A 15,794-nucleotide genomic window follows, 5' to 3' on the forward strand; every position below is an offset into this window, starting at 1 on the left:
AAAAAATTGAAATAAAAATTTTTGAAATAAAAAAAGATTGTGCAGCATCTTTATTTGGCCTCCATCTTTATCTTCGGGATGGGGTGGGCAGGAGTAGAATGAGGGTGGACAACTACTGCAGGGTCAAGTTGAATGGTGAGGGCTCAGCTCCTGAGCTTCATTCCCACAAGATTTTTTGAGGCCTTGGGGGGATTAGATATTTGCCAGCCTGGGAGCACTAATGGAGGGGGAGGGGAATGGATGGTTCCAGTTAGGCGAGGAGGTTGGGGGCTGGGACTTAGGGACTGAGGCAGTGTTTGGAGGGGCTGGGGGTTGGGAGCCTGGGTCTAGTGGCTAGAATAAAGATTACCTACAGCAAGCCTAGCGGAAAGAAATTGGAGACCACACTACTGGAGGAAAGACAATCTATCCTCTGAATACAGGAGTAGTTGAATGTGGCAGCCTACATTGGTATATATCTTTCACTCTCCAGGTGCCCTGAGGTCAGGGCCATTCAGTGAAAGAGGGAGTTTAATGGTCACCAGCCTTGTCTGTTGAAACCAGGATCTGTGAGGGCTGGAGAATTCGAATTCGGGTGCTGGCTGTCGAGGTACCTTGAAGGTTTGTGGCTCTGCAGGTATAGATGCCTTGGTCCTTGGCTCGGGCCTCCTCTACGTAGAAGACACTCTCCCATTCTTGCTGTACCTGGCCAGCTCTGCGCACCACAGTAGAGCATTCACTGACATAGGGTGGCCGACCCACCTGTGGTGGGGAGAGGGTATAGAATAGCATCAGTCAAAAACCCTTCCTGGGACAGCGAGGTGGTACAGTGGATAGAGCACTGGCCCTGGAATCAGGAGGACCCGAGTTCAAATACGGCCTCAGACACTTGACACCTAACTAGCTGTGTGACTCTGGGCAAATCACTTAACCCCGATTGCCTCACAAAAAACAAAAACAAAAACCCTTCTTTCACACCTCCAACACCATCCCCAACAGCTGCCTTTAGTTCTATCTCTTTCATCTCCAAGGGGCTTCTGACATCCTTAAACGTCACATTGAATGAAATCATTTAGTGGAAAGATTGTTGATTTCTAGTCCCTATTCTGGTCCTGGTTCTGTTGCTACCTGACTATGCAACCTTGGAAAATGGAGGTTTAAAAATTTAATATTATTGCTACTTCTAGAGGGTTATTTTGAGATTAAGGACATGAATGTTCTGGTTAAAGTTAAAGGCTCTACTAGTGAAAACTAGATGGTGCAGTGGATAGAACTCAGGGTCTGGAGTCAAGAAGACCTGAGTTCAAATCTAGCCTCAGTCACTTAGTAGCTGTATAAACCTGGGCAAGTCACTTAACCCCGTTTGCCTCCATTTCCTCATCTGTAAAATGGGCTGGAGAAGGAAATGGCAAACCATTCTTGCCAAGAAAACTCCAGATAGAATCATGAAGAGTCAGACATGACTGAAACATTTGAACAACAACAAAAATCAAAACTTTGCAAATATGCTGAGCCTCCCTTAAGTTTGAGTAGGAGGAGGCAGTATGGTACAAGGGAGGAATGGGAAGAAATGGGTCTGGGTCTTACCCCACCTACCAGACTGCTTCTTATTGAGGATGCTTAGCTTTTAAGAACACATGGGCACAGGGCATTTAAATAATACTAGCATTTATATAGCTCTTTAAGGTTTGCAAAGCACTGCATATATTTTCTTATATGATCCTCATAACAACCCTGTGAGGTAAATGTTATTGTCATCCTAATTTTACAGATAAGGAAACTGAGGCAAGGAGCAGTGAAATGCCCAGGGTCACACTGTAAGTGTCTGAGGCAGAATTTGAACTCAAGTCTTCCTGGTTCCCAAATCCAACACTATCCAGCTGGTCTCCTAGCTGCCTAAATCAACTGAAAAGTCTCCTGAGCTGTGAGCATGATATTGAACTGCATTTTCTCCTCTCCTCATTGTTGGGCTACAAATCTGAAAAACAGGAAGACCTATGATTCTGTCAGTGTAGGGCAGTGGTTCCCAAAGTATGGTCCTTGACCACTGGGGGTTCCTGACTTCAATACTATTTTCATAATAATATTATGACATAATTTGTCTATTAAAATATGTTGCTCTCCAACTACATATCTGTGAGGCCAGATTTTCTTCATATTCTTCAACCAAAGCAAACACATCACAACAGATTGAACACAGAAGTAGATGTAAGAAACCAGGTATCTTCTTTTAAGCCAGACATTAAGTAGATTTGCAAAAATATGCAAAATAATGCCACTCTTCTCATTAAAAATTTTTTTCCAAAAATATAGTTATTGGTTGTGAAAAGATGTTATTTCTGTTAAGAAGTAATGGGTTTATTGTTATTTTAATGAATAAATAAGTATTTTAAAGTGTTATCAGTTTTTATTTCAAATGCAGTAAATATCAATGAGTACAACCCACATAAACAAAAATTCTTTGGAGTCTTCAAAAAAATTTAAGAGATCCTGAGACCAAAAAGTTTGAGAATTGATGATGTAGGATATTTCTGATGTGGAAACTCCAACCAAAATGTAGATTGTAACCTGTCCTTAGTAGGATAGAGTGCCAGAGTCAAGAAGATTTGAGATCAAATGTGCCTCAGACACTTAGTAGTTGTGTGACCTTAGGTAAGTCACTTAACCCTACTTGCCTCAGTTTCCTCATCTGCAAAATGAACTAGAGAAGGAAATGGCAAACAATTCCAGTATCTTTGCCAAGAAAACCCCAAAAAGGAGTCAAGAAGAGTCAGATATGCCTGAAATGACTAAACAATAACAACAAACCTGTCTTTAACTTAGTTTAAGTCTTGAGGAGTTGCCTGAGACACGTCAAGGTTAAGTGACTTGTTCAGGGTAAAACAGTGAGTAGAAATTGGAACCCAGGTCTTCCTGACTTTAAGTCCTTCGCTCTAACCACTGCATCATGCTGCTTCTATAGCTAGAATCAGAATAGTAATTCCATTTTTTTTCATTTGTTTTCCAGTTGGTAATTTTCATAGCTGGTCTCATTTCTGAAGGTCAGTGGTCTCCTAACCAGTTTTCTGGCCTCTTAGCCTCTGGTCCAACCTGCATGAACTGCCTACATTATCCCCCATAATGCTTAGATCTGAACACATCCCTTCTCTGTTCAAAAATCTCCATTGACTCCTCATTGCCCACAGGATAGAATATAAACTCCTCAGCCTGGAATTTAAGGTTCTCCATCATACCTCAGGCTCCACCCTAGGTTTCCAAACTTGCCCCCAGTATTGCCCTACATGGTTCTTCTATATGAGTCAATATTATCTCCTCAGTGTCTTCCATGTAACTCTCTGCTTATTGCCACCTTCCTGCCTTTGCTCAGGTTGCCTGATTTATTTCTCCTTTGCTTGTCCAAATCTTTTCCAGACCCAGATTAAGCCCTTCCTTCTCTAGGCAACTCTCCCTGAAGTCTCCAGTCTACCCTGATATCTCTTCTCCCTCTTTCTGATCACCTATAACATTCCTAGTTAGTAACACTGGGTTAGCTTTCCCTGTCCCTGTCCCCCTCTCTCCTCCTTTTCCTTCCCTCCATCCCCTTTGCTCCATCCTGCCACTTTTCTCGCTATCTTCTACCTCTCTTTATCCCTCCCCTCTCTCCTCACTTTCCTTTTTCCCCTTTTCTCCCTTTCTTCCATCCCCCTCTTCCTTTCTCATACATATGTTAGCTCTGTTTCCTTAGCCAGAAAGTAAGCTTCTCTCCCTCTCTTCTCTTTTCCTTTCCCCTCCCATTCTCTCTTATGGGTGTTAGATATATTGCCTCAGTTAAAGAGTTAGCTTCTCTCTCCTCACCTCTTTCCCTTTCCCCACCTCTCTTCTTGCTTATGTGTGTTAGCTATATTTCTTCTACTAGAGAGAGTAACCTTCTCTCTCCCTCTCTCATGAGGACAGAGACTGTATCTTCCCCCACCAACACCTAGTAGAGGATGCTATAAGCACATAGCAGGTACTCAGTAAACACTTGTTGAATGGCTAATTTCTTCCTCATAGCACCCCTCTGAGATAGCTAGGGCAGGCAATATTATCCCCATTTCAGAGATGAGAAAACTGGGGCTCAATGTAGAGAAGGTCATGCTGTAAATTAGTGACTGTAATTGCTCCTAGCAAACCCCTGCTGCCCCTCCTGACCTCCTTGCCCAGATCTCCTACTGCCTACTCCGTCTTCATCACCATGTTGAATGCCACAAAGCTTCCACCCAGGTTTCCCTGTCTGCCCTGACTTCTGAGTATTGCCCTCTCGCATTCTTCCACTTACCAGCTGCCCTGGATACTCCCAAGTGAAGTCCACAGTGATCTCAGGTTCTCCCAGAGCAGTGCAGGTCACATTGAAATTTTCTCCCAAGAAAACAGAGGTTGCTGAGGCTTTGATGGTGGGTCTGGGAGAGGATGATGGGTCTGCAGGGGGCAGCACAGGGGAGAAAAGAAATCTCCGTTGTTCAAGTCTTAGTTCTAGGCATACAATGAACACAATGTGGCATGGTTGGCTGACAAAGATGGATGGACAGGTAGGGTTGAGAATCCAACAGACTGACAGGTCTCCATGTGTGAGGACGTTAGAAAGAATCAAGACTTCCACTGTAGATGAGTAGAGGAAAGGGACCCAAGTATTTGGGAAGGTCTAGAGACAGAGGGTTGGACTAGATACCTCTGGAGCTTCTTATCTAACTCCAATTTTCAAGAACTTCGCCCCTGTGCCTTACCCCCAGGAGAGGACAGTATGAGTAGTGGGCTTGGAGTCAAGACCCCTGAGTTTAAGTCTTAGCTTTTACCATTAACTGTGTGATCATGTATAAGCTACTTAGCCTCTCAATGCCTCAAAGATCCCCAAACTATCTCCCTCACAGGGTCATGATGAATAAAGTACTGTGTCAGTTGTAAAATGCCACTGAAATGGAAGCGGCTATTATTATCCGGCCTGGCTACCTGGCTGATTATTTTCGATTAGACCCACTTGCAAGTTTCAGATCAGGCTCCCTGAGCAGCTGCTGTGGGACCTCTTTGGAAGCTAGAATAGCAAACTATTTCAGCTGCCAGTTAAGTGAGCCTAGCCTTCTGTTACTGCCAACATGTCCCAACTGTCCTCTTTGATTCCTGATTCTACGCTTAATTCCTGGATTCCTTCCCCTTCTGACCTTCACTTTGCTCTAGGCCTCCCTTAGCTTAGAGCCTGCCACTGCCATCTCCCTCCCCTCCACCCCAGGGCTTATCGATCCATCCAGGTTCTGTCACAGCTTGAAGTCTGGAACCCTCTTCCTCTATGCTTTCTTTGCAGGATCCCCAATTATAGTGATCATCAGCCCAGGACAACACCATACTCTCAGTCTTGGTCCTCAGAGAGTACGATAAAAATGGCTTTGAGAATAACATTGCTACAAATTATTTGCAGTTTAGATAGCACTAGGCACAGAGAGTAGACATGGAGACCAGTTTTGTCCAGACCAGGAAAGCCATCTGATTGATACCCTTGAATCTAATTTCCTGTATTCTTCATTCTAAACCTCAAAGTTGGCAAAAACCTCAGAGGGCCCTGAACAGGAATATCCTTTACCACATCTCAGAGGAGCTGTTCATCTAGTCTCTGCTTAAAGACATCCAGTGATAGGGAACTCACTACCTTATATGATAGCTCATTCTAGTCTTAGGCAGTTCTGATAGGAAAATTTTCCTTATACTGATCTGAAATCTCCTTCCAATAATTGGTACTCATTGTTCCAATTCTACCCTCTGGAGACATGCAAAATATTTGCTGTCATCACAACCTGCCAAAGATTTCTCCAATAATAATATCTAGCATTTATAAAGTACATTAAGGTTGCAAAGCATTGTACATGTATTAGCTCATTTGATCCTTAAGATAACCATATAAGCTATGTGCTTTTATTATCCCCATTTTACAGATGTGCCAACAGTCTGAGAGGGACTTGCCCTTGGTCCCATAACTAGTAAGTGCCTGAGGAAGGATTTGAATTCTGGACTTCCTGACCCCAAGTTCTGAGTTCTATCTACTGTACCCATCCACCCCCAAGTTAACACAACCATTTCTTCCAACCTATCTTCTTATGACGTAGTTTCAAGGTGTCCTCCAACCTGGTTACCCTCCTCTGAATGTGTTCTATCTTGTCAGTTTATCTCAAAATGTAGAGCCCTCAAGGGACACAATACTTCAGTAATAGAGTGCTTGGCTCAGATTCAGGAAGACCAGTGTTCAAATCCTACCTAAGATACTTAAAAGCTCTGTGACTTGGGATGGGTCATTTAACCTCCCTAGGTCTCAGTTCCTCATCTGTAAAATTAGAGGTTGGACTCAACGACCTCTAAGGTCTCTAGCTCTAAATATGTGATCCCATATGATTGGAGCAGAAGGAACTATCATCTATCTTCTGAAAGATGTGATGTTTCTATTTTTCATCTGTCAAATGAAGGGGTTGGATTAGATGACTTCTAAAGTCCCTTCCAGCTCTAAATCTATGATCCTATTAATACCACCTAAGATCACATGTGATCTAGCTGCAAATCATGGAATACCATGATCTCAAAATTGCAGATAACCAAAAGGCAATGGAAAGATGCAATATGGGCACACTACAGTGTTACCAACAGTGAATTGTGGGTGAGGACTATGTCATACCAGAGAAAGAGCAACGGACCTAGAGTCAGAAAACCTGGGTTCAAATCCCACCTCTGCCACTTACAAGCTGTATAAGTCATCAGGCTAGTCATTTGACCACTATGAGCCCCAATTTGCTCATTTGTGAAGTGCAAGATCCTGTAAAGTTTTGTAAAATCAGACATCATTACAGCTCTAGATCTATACTCCTACAAGTGGGGTAAAATATACTACAAATATACATTGCAAATATTACCAATATATTGCAAATTTGGTAAAATATTACCAAATATATTGCAAAATACGGGGAAAAAAAGATAGGCCCTTTGAGTTTGGGTAATGAACAAGAAAAACTGGGCAACTCAAGGGCTATATTGACATCCTTGAGATATTAAAAGGATCAGAAAAAGCTTCTGGTGTGCTAAGTTTGAATCTGGCCTCAGACACTGTGTAACCCTGGGCAAGTCACTTAATCTCTGTTTGTCTCATTTACCTGGATTGTAAAATGGGGATAATACTATCACCTATCCCCCAGAGTAGTTGTGAGGATCAAATGAGACAATAATTGTAATTTTAGCACATGTTGTTATTGTTGAGTCATTTTTCGCTTGTTTCTGACTGTGACCCCATTTGGGGTTTTATTGGCAAAGATACTGGAGTGGTAAGTGCTATATAAGTTGATAGAAATAATTATAATAACCAATATCTTGGGGAGATTCAGAGCTCTCTCCTTCCAAAGTCCTGATTTTAAGGTCAGTCTCTTGAAGGACATGACTAATAATGAGATTGAATTAACATTCCTGATCTTGGTCAGACCCTACCCAACCTTACAAGGAATTTAATCTAAGGTGGGGAAGCCCATTGTGTTCTACTCTAGCTTGAATGGAGAGAGATCCTTTTGTCTAGATAGCCCAAGGCTGGGAGTGATCTGAATATAGAGATAGTTTCTCTGTCCAAAGGGTGACGTAATGTCACTCTCAGCTCCTTATTGAACACCTGCTCTTCAAAGGGTATATAAACTGTGAGCACACCACTATGATTGTCTTTGGTTTAAGAGAGATGGCCAAATGATCATCCTTTTATTAATAATGGGTTGGTCTTATTAATAAAATGATTAAATTACTCAGAAACTGTGTCTCAAATCTTTTTAATCATCACAAAATGTTAGCCATTATCATCATCATCATCATCATCATCATCATTATGGATTGACAGAAGGACATGGATGAGGATTATAGAGGAAGAAAATACGGAAGAGTTGTGATCTGTACCAATGAAGAAGACAAATCCATCTAAGTAGAGCATGGAACTTGGGAGTTAGAGAATCTGCATTCAAATCCTGGCTCGCCTCTTACTACCTTTGTAACCTTAAACTAGTCACTTAATCTCTCTGGGCCTTAATTGTCTCATCTGTAAAATGAATGAGTTAGACTAGGACTAGGTGATATCAAAGACCTCTTCCAACTCAAACACTAGGCCTGGAGTCAGGAAAAGCTGAGCACAAAGTAGGTGGTGAACAAATGCTTGCTTTCTTTCTTCTAGATCTATGACCCAGGCATGATCATACTAGTTTTTTGGTTTCTATATCATATTCTTGACTTATATTGAGCTTGTAGACTATCAAAAGCTCCAAATCTGTTCCATATGAATTGCAAATGCAAGTCTTTACATTTGTTCCTGTTCAGTTACATCTTACTAGAAAGAGCCTGAAAATCTACTTTGCCCAGCCTCTTCTTTTCCTAGGGTCCGTTAGCCCAGGATAAATCTTAAAGACAGAAAGTGACATAAATGAGTTGCCTTTCATTAGCATCAGCATCAGCATCATTTCCCAAGTTGTCTGTTAGTTCACTCTCCCTTGGGGCCCCCAAATCCTCTCTCCTTGCTAGTCCCAACCTTCTTTCTCAACTAAAACCTGTCCTTTCTGTGACTCTCCTCTTGTTTTCTTCATCCCAAAAGCCTGGGTCCTCTTTCCTTGGGGAGATAGAGAAGTCTCCTTCCTTTATACACAGATAGTTGACTGCCATAGTCATTTACTATGTGTGCAAATAGATATCAACATGCCATATAACCAGCATTTCTGAATACCCTGAAAAAAATTCAGTTATAGACCACACTCACACATAGCCAGAATTGAGGAGTGGGGACAGGGAGGAAGTATAGCTTAATTATACAACAATGTACGTAATAATTTACAGATTAATAATACAAAATTATACTCAAGAGATGAGCTATAATTATAGCCTATAAGAGGCTCAAATTTGTTGCTGAATCGTTTTTTAGTTGTATCTGATTCTGTGACCCTTGTTGGCAAAGATACTGGGATCAGTTTGCCATTTCCTTCTCTAGTTCATTTTACAGATGAGGAAACTAAGGGAAACAGGGTTAAGCGACTTGCCTAGAGTCATACATCTAGTAAGTATCTGAGACCAGATCTGAACTCACAAAGAGGAGTGAGTCTTCCTGACTCCAGGCCTAGCACTCTAGTCATTGTACCACCTAGCTGTCTTAGAGTCTCACACGGAAGGAGCCAATCCACAAGAGGCTATCCAGAGGACATGACAAGTGTTGAAACTTCATTAACTGTTAGGTCCAGGGATATGCTGGTAAATGTTTAACAACTGGCTTTCTGGGGGTGAAATGTATGCCAGACACACTTTTAGATTTAATCTGCATCATTAACGTTTTTTCTATCATTTTCATAAATAGAGATAATCAGCTGAACAAACCAAACCCTGAATTGTAGCATTTGCGAATTTCCTGATTAAGTCCCCTGAGACAGAAGTCTTACTTATTGAGCTGGGGTTAAAAAATCCAAAACTGAGGCCCTGCCCTAATCTGCTATACCATCTCAGGCCCAGTCATCAACCCTCCCTTACTTAATCCATGACTCTAACCAGCCCCCTTGCTGAGAGTTATCTCCCCCACCACTTTTCAGCCCCATACACCACCTCTGCCCTGTGTCCTTACCCTCAGATGCACATACTCACAGTTGATATAAATCAAGATGTACTTAGTAGAGATCTGCCGGATGCCCCCCAGGCTGGCCATGCAGAAGAGGGAGCCAGCAAATGAGGCTCGAGGCCTATGTATAGTGAAGCCCTTCTTTGCATCAAAGGAGATATCCACTCCATCTACAGAGACCTCCTCAGGGGGGAACTCCCGGTGCAGCGTCACCCGGGCCTCAGGGCTGGTCACTTGGCAGGGCAGCAGAGTTGGCTGGTTGGTCCGAAGCTGGACCACTTCGTAGTAATCTTCAGTGGGGACGAAGAGCTCCTCTGGATCTAGAGGTGGGAGGGTGGCAGGAGAGAGAATTGGAAAACAACTGAGAGGTCTCAGGACACTCATCTCTAGCAAGGCTCTGCCGGCTTTACTGCTACCACCTGAGATCCTGGAAGATTCTCTCAGAGATATGACTCTACCTTCCCATTCCCTGTGCTCACCCTCAACAGTGTGACTGTCTTGTATGTTATCTTTAAATAAAGTCAATAAATATTCACAGAAACATGGTGGAAAGAATGCTGGACTATCAGAAACCCCGGGGTTCTATCTCTAGCCCTGCCACTTAACACACCCTGTACGTCTTGGGACAAGTCATTTCCCCTCTATAGGCTTCACATCTGTCAAGTGAGGAGACAACTTCCTGGCAGAGAAGTGAAGACTAGCCATGCAGAACAGGACGTAAATTTTAAGACAAAGGCAATGTGAGGATTTGTTTTGCTTGGATTTACTTATGTGTTATAACAAATGATTATATTCTACTGGAAGCAGCTAGTGATACAGTAGATAGAGAGCTGTACCTGAAACCAGAAAGATATGAGTTCAAATTCAGCCTTAAACACTTACTAGTTGCCTGACCTTGGATAAGTCACTCAACTTCTCTATGACTCAGTTTCTTCATCTGTAAAATAGAGTTAGTAATAGCACCTACCTCCCAGAATTATTGTGAGGATTAAAATGAGGTAATATTCATAAAGTGTTTTGCAAACCTTATTGATCTACATAAATGCAAGTTGTTGTTTCAAGGAAGGCTTTTATTTTCTTTGGTGGTGGTGGGAGAAGAGTGATGGGGAGGAATGGGAGAGGTAGTGATAATAATGCCAAAAAAGAAAGAAAGGGGCACCAATGAAACATTTAAAAAAACACATAGAAGAGAGAAGAAAGAAGCTCTAAAGGGGACACTAATTAGCAGTGTGTGTGGCCACTACTCTTTTTAATATAGGGTTGTTGTTTTTTTGTTCTTAAGTAAGCTATGCATCATAGAGATCCATGGTATTGCATACAGTCCACTTATCCTATTCATTGTATAAACAATGCATATGTTTGCTGATGGTTGTCAAGTTCATCATGACAAAAAAAATTTGTAAGAAGTAAAGAACTATTTATCCAAATATATTTATAGTACATTATTTATAATAACACAAAATTTAGAACAAATGAAATGTCCAATGGTTGAACAAATCACGATATGTAAGAGTAATGGAATATAGGAGTGTCAATAAAAATACAAATATGAAGGGGCAGCTAGGTGGCCCAGTGGATACAGCTCCAGCCTTGGAGTCAGGAGAACCTGAGTTCAAATTCAGCTTCAGACACTTGACACTTACTAGCTGCGTGACCCTGGGCAAGTCACTTAACCTCAATTGCCTCACCAAAAAGGAAAAAAAATACAAGTATGAAGGATACAAAGAAAAGTGTAAAGGCACATAAAAATACAAAGTAAAAAAAAAAAACAGGACTTGAACAATGTCTGTGTTAACTAGAATTACTTAAAAAAAACTATAGATATAAAGATTCTAATGAAAGGGACATGAAAGTAGTAATGGAGCAAGGATTGCTATTAATCTGTTAGAGTTTTTATTTTTTCCTATAAGTACCTTTGAGGACCCTGCACATAAGAGATTGTATAAAGCAAAGTATGATTACTTTCAAGGCTGTGTCTAACTAAAAGTGGGTGAGGCACAGAGGGAGAGGGAGGGGTTTAAAGATGGACAACCTGAAGGTTGTGTTCCTGGCCACAAAATATTAAGTGGCCTAAAAGAAGGGATCAGTCTATGGGGTAGGGCCTCCATGGAGGATTTATGAAAGGTTCTAGACAAGAATCACATGGGAAGATAAGGCATAGATGACTTGCAATTTATATAAATAAAGGGAGGAGCCCTATTGATAAGATCCAGATTCACCAAAGTATCAAATTACAATTAATTTTAAGTTTATGTTCATATGAGGGGCTTGGTTATACCAAATTCATAATAATATTTTTAACTAAAAAAATAAAGTGAGGCACTTGGACTAACAGAACTCTAAGAGCAGCTCTGACATTCTGTGTTCTATGTTCTAAGGCCCTTCCAGCTCTGACATTCTATATGCCTTACATACCTGTAAAGAAGACAAAGGTTCTCCCCGTGCGGTCCTCAACATCCCGACACTCACTATTCTGGCAATGCCGGGACCAGCAGCTATATTCTCCTGTATCTCCAATGGTTGAATTCATCACCAGCAGTTGGCTATATTGGGTAAAGTGCTTGATTCTGAAAAACAAACACACAACCACAAAACCTTGAAGGAGCGATTTAGGGAGCCCCATGAGGGCATGACCCAGCCTGTCCCCCAGTTCCTTTACCCAGCTATATGAGGTTCACAGTGCTAGCAGTTTTATCCATTACACCCTTGCTGGCAACCCTCCCGAAGTGCAAAGCTAAGGAGTAGAGAACCAAGACCCAGTATCTTGGACACAAAAACAGACAGGCATTTGGCCTTGTTCAAGCAGCAATCCACACCGTTTCCTCTGTAAGGGAGCCAGAGAAGGAAAGCTATTTTGCCACTTAGGAGATGCCTTATAGTCTGACCTCCTGGGGAGAGCCTGTTCAGAAGTTCAGAAGATACTGGTGTCCCTTTCCCCCCTGCCCCATGCCCAGTGCTGTACCTGAGTCGCCCCTCTCCTTCCTCTTCCAAATAAACTGGGAACCTCCATCGGACAGACTTCCCCCGGCATCGAAGCTCCAGGGAATTTCCTGCTCGCACGCTCAGGGAATCACCCATCTTCTGGAATTGTCCCTTCCCCACTACCTGGATCAAGATGGCAGGGGTCTGGGCCTCCACTCGGGGTCTTGACTTTCTGGCTCTTGGTGACTGTGGGACTTTTTGGCTGCCAAATTGTTTGGGCTTCTTGTGACCTAGATCTTTAGTGGGCTTCACCTCACTGGGGTCTACTGGTTTAGTAATGTTCTTCTCCATATCCTTGATAGTTCTTGTGGGCAGTCGGCTTTTGGCTGAGACAGAGAGACACAGAGAAAAAAAGAAGAAGGAGGAGGAGGAGAAGAAAGAAAAGAAAAGAAGAAGAAGAAGAAGAAAAAGGAGGAAGAGGAGGAGAAGAAATAAAAGAAAAGAAAAGCAGAAGAAGAAGAAAAAGAAAGAGGAGGAGGAGAAAGAGGGGGAACAAAGACTTTTTGTTAGTTTTTAAATTTTTTTATATTTACTAAAATCTATTTTCTTCCCCTCCCACCTTCCTTACCCCTCACTAAGAAAAAACAAAAACAAAATCTTTGGAACATATTTGCCCAGTCAAGTCTGCATTGGTCTTTCGTGTCCAAAAGAAAATGTATGTCTCATTCTGTACCCTGGGTCCATCACCAAGAAAGGCAGGATTTTGATCATCATTGTCAGAAGCAGAGACTGACTTCAAAATTACTTTCTTAAAATCCTCCCATTCTTGATAATATCTTTGGGATCAAAAAACTAAGACTTGAAGGGAATGGTAAACCCTACCTAGTTCAATTCCTTCACTTTGCTGCTGGGGAAACTGAGGCCCAGAAAGGTTGAGGGACTTGACCAAAGTCACATAAGTAGCAAATTATTTGCTAGATCCTGAACTCGCCACAATAACCCTTTCCTCTCTCCTGAAGCCTTCAACTTGGCCCACACTACCATAGTATTCATTCCTCAGATTCTGTCCATTTTTTTCCCTCTGGGTTTCAGGTTACCTGCTTATAAAAGGCAGGGAGAAAGATTCCTGATTTCCATTCACCTCTTTAGACACCTTCCCAGTACCTATTTAGTTATTGTATTCCATGGACCTAGGAAACATCTCTAATCTCTTCCTTTTTTAGCTTCTGAAGGGAGGTAGATACAGGCCACTACAAGAAAAGTAGTCTTTGAAGGTGGTACTGTTTTTCATGTTATATCTCCAGCATCTAGCATAGTGCCTTGCATATAGTAGGTGCTTAATATATGCTTGTTGGATTGTATTGGCTACCCTTTATTTACATGTTGTTTTTGGTCTTACAAAGCATTTTATACTCATTATCTATTTTATTCCTCAGAACAAGTCAGCCTGCTGGAGGAAGCTAATGAGTGGCTCAGCACTCATTAATGAGTGATAGATAACACATAAATATTATTAAATCTGCATTACAGTTAAAGAAATTAAGGGTCAGATAAAGCACTTTATCCAAGATTACATAAATAGAGAGGGTTATTGCTAGGATTCAAACTCTGGTCTTCTGACTCTAAGTCCAGAGCTCTTTCTACCACAGAGCAGTTATCACTCAGAGAAGGAAAAGAATCCCAGAAAGGATTGGTCAGCAAGAGCAGCTTTGAAAGAGATTCTGCTCTGAGGTGTTCAACCAGAGGCTTTATCGGTAGACTACTTAACAGGGATGTGGGAAAGGGGATGTTAGTGAGATCCTTAATGCTTAAAGTACTGGTAGCTAAAAGATAATTACAAGTTGCTGTCTACATACTGTTATTCATGAGGTCCTACCTGGAGGATACTGCCTTCTTCCCTGCCCCCTGGCAGGTCTTACCTGGTAATGCCAAGGGAGGGGCTGTCTAGGGATAATCACAGGGCAGATTACAGCCTCCAGCTGTCAGAAGGCAGTAAGGTAACTGTTTCCCAAGCTGAGCCTCATTCAACACTGCTAGACTGGACCCAAGCAGCTTTGGGGGGTAGATGGAGGTTGAATTTGGCACCCTCTTCACCCCTCCATGCCTTCCATCTTTCTAACACCCATTCCTCGAGGATTCCCTTTGTTTCTCTCCATCCTCTATCTCCTTCCCTTCTCAGAAGCCATTATGAGGTTAGCATGTCTCCCCCTTGTCCCTTCTAATTAGGGGAAACCCAGGCGGTAACCTGGCAAAGCAAAGTAGGAGTCCCTCAAAAAGATTTAGAGTGGCTCTCATGGTAGCCATAACATGAAATTGGAATGAATTACTAGGCATGTTAACCAAATCACTCAGCTCCAGACCAAAGACCAATACTCTTATTGGGAGAGCACAAAACACTAAACCCTTTCTAGGATAGCAATAATAATAAAGATAGCCCACATGTCTATAGTGTTTCAAGGTATCCAAAGTGCTTTTCTGTCACGGAGCCTACAAAGTAGGTACTACAAGGATTATTATACCTATTTTATTGATAAGGTAACTGAGACTCAGCAAGGTTGAATCATTTGCCCAAGGTCAAATAGCTAGTGAATGTCAGAGCTCACTTTCCTAATTCCAAAGCCAAGATTCTTTACAACATATCACACCACACCCAGAGGCAAAAAGATAGACTTGATGACTCCCCAACATCTCTTTCTGCACAAAGTCAGTGATGGAGTTTGGGCTCAAGCTTAAGAAACCCAAGGCTCACTCCCTGTTCAGGCCCCAGCATTGACGGGCTCTGCCCTTAGAGAATCCACAAGATATCTTGGAGGGGAGAGGCAGAGGGGACTCTCGCCCAGTCATGTACCAGGGAAGGATAATGGGAAGGGGTAGAGATGGGAAGGTGGAATAGGCTTATCCGTACCTGAGACCACACTGAAGAACAGGACAAAGGCCAAGAAGCAGATACCCCTGGGGTTCATGGTGGGAGGGGGACAGTAGGAGCTGAGGTGCTGATGTGGCAAAGGCTGCCCTAGTCTGGAGAAAGATTCCCCACTCTCCCCTTTCTGGCCTCTATGTAGGAGAAGGGGAGGGAAGTGGTGAGAGGCCTCCAGTGGCCAAGGGGGACCTGGGAGATGAGAGTGCCCCATTTCAAAGGCAAATCAAATCTTGACTCTGGGCCTTTCCAAACAAAATTTTCCTCTTTTGCAGGGGTCAGGTTCCTCCCACTGACGTGAAAGAAGCTATTCAGAACTGGGCTCAAGAAAACAAGGTCACACAGCCAATGGAGGGAGGGGTGTTG

The 15,794-nt window shown here is 42.4% G+C and overlaps 1 protein-coding gene across 1 annotated transcript; it reads right to left on the minus strand.

Moving 5' to 3' along the window:
* Nucleotides 1-43: 43 nt before the first annotated feature.
* On the minus strand, nucleotides 44-15,474 carry LOC114027854 (platelet-derived growth factor receptor-like protein). Its single transcript, XM_027842040.1, has 6 exons — nucleotides 15,417-15,474; nucleotides 12,552-12,897; nucleotides 12,005-12,156; nucleotides 9,616-9,909; nucleotides 4,277-4,416; nucleotides 44-741 (listed from the first exon to the last, which is right to left on the minus strand). Exons 1-6 carry the CDS (start codon nucleotides 15,472-15,474, stop codon nucleotides 511-513), a joined length of 1,221 nt encoding a protein of 406 aa, XP_027697841.1. The 3' UTR covers nucleotides 44-510.
* Nucleotides 15,475-15,794: the final 320 nt, after the last annotated feature.

This window comes from Vombatus ursinus, unplaced genomic scaffold (genome assembly GCF_900497805.2).
Source record: "Vombatus ursinus unplaced genomic scaffold, bare-nosed wombat genome assembly UNPS02014863.1, whole genome shotgun sequence".
In the NCBI taxonomy this organism is placed as follows: Eukaryota; Metazoa; Chordata; class Mammalia; order Diprotodontia; family Vombatidae; genus Vombatus; species Vombatus ursinus.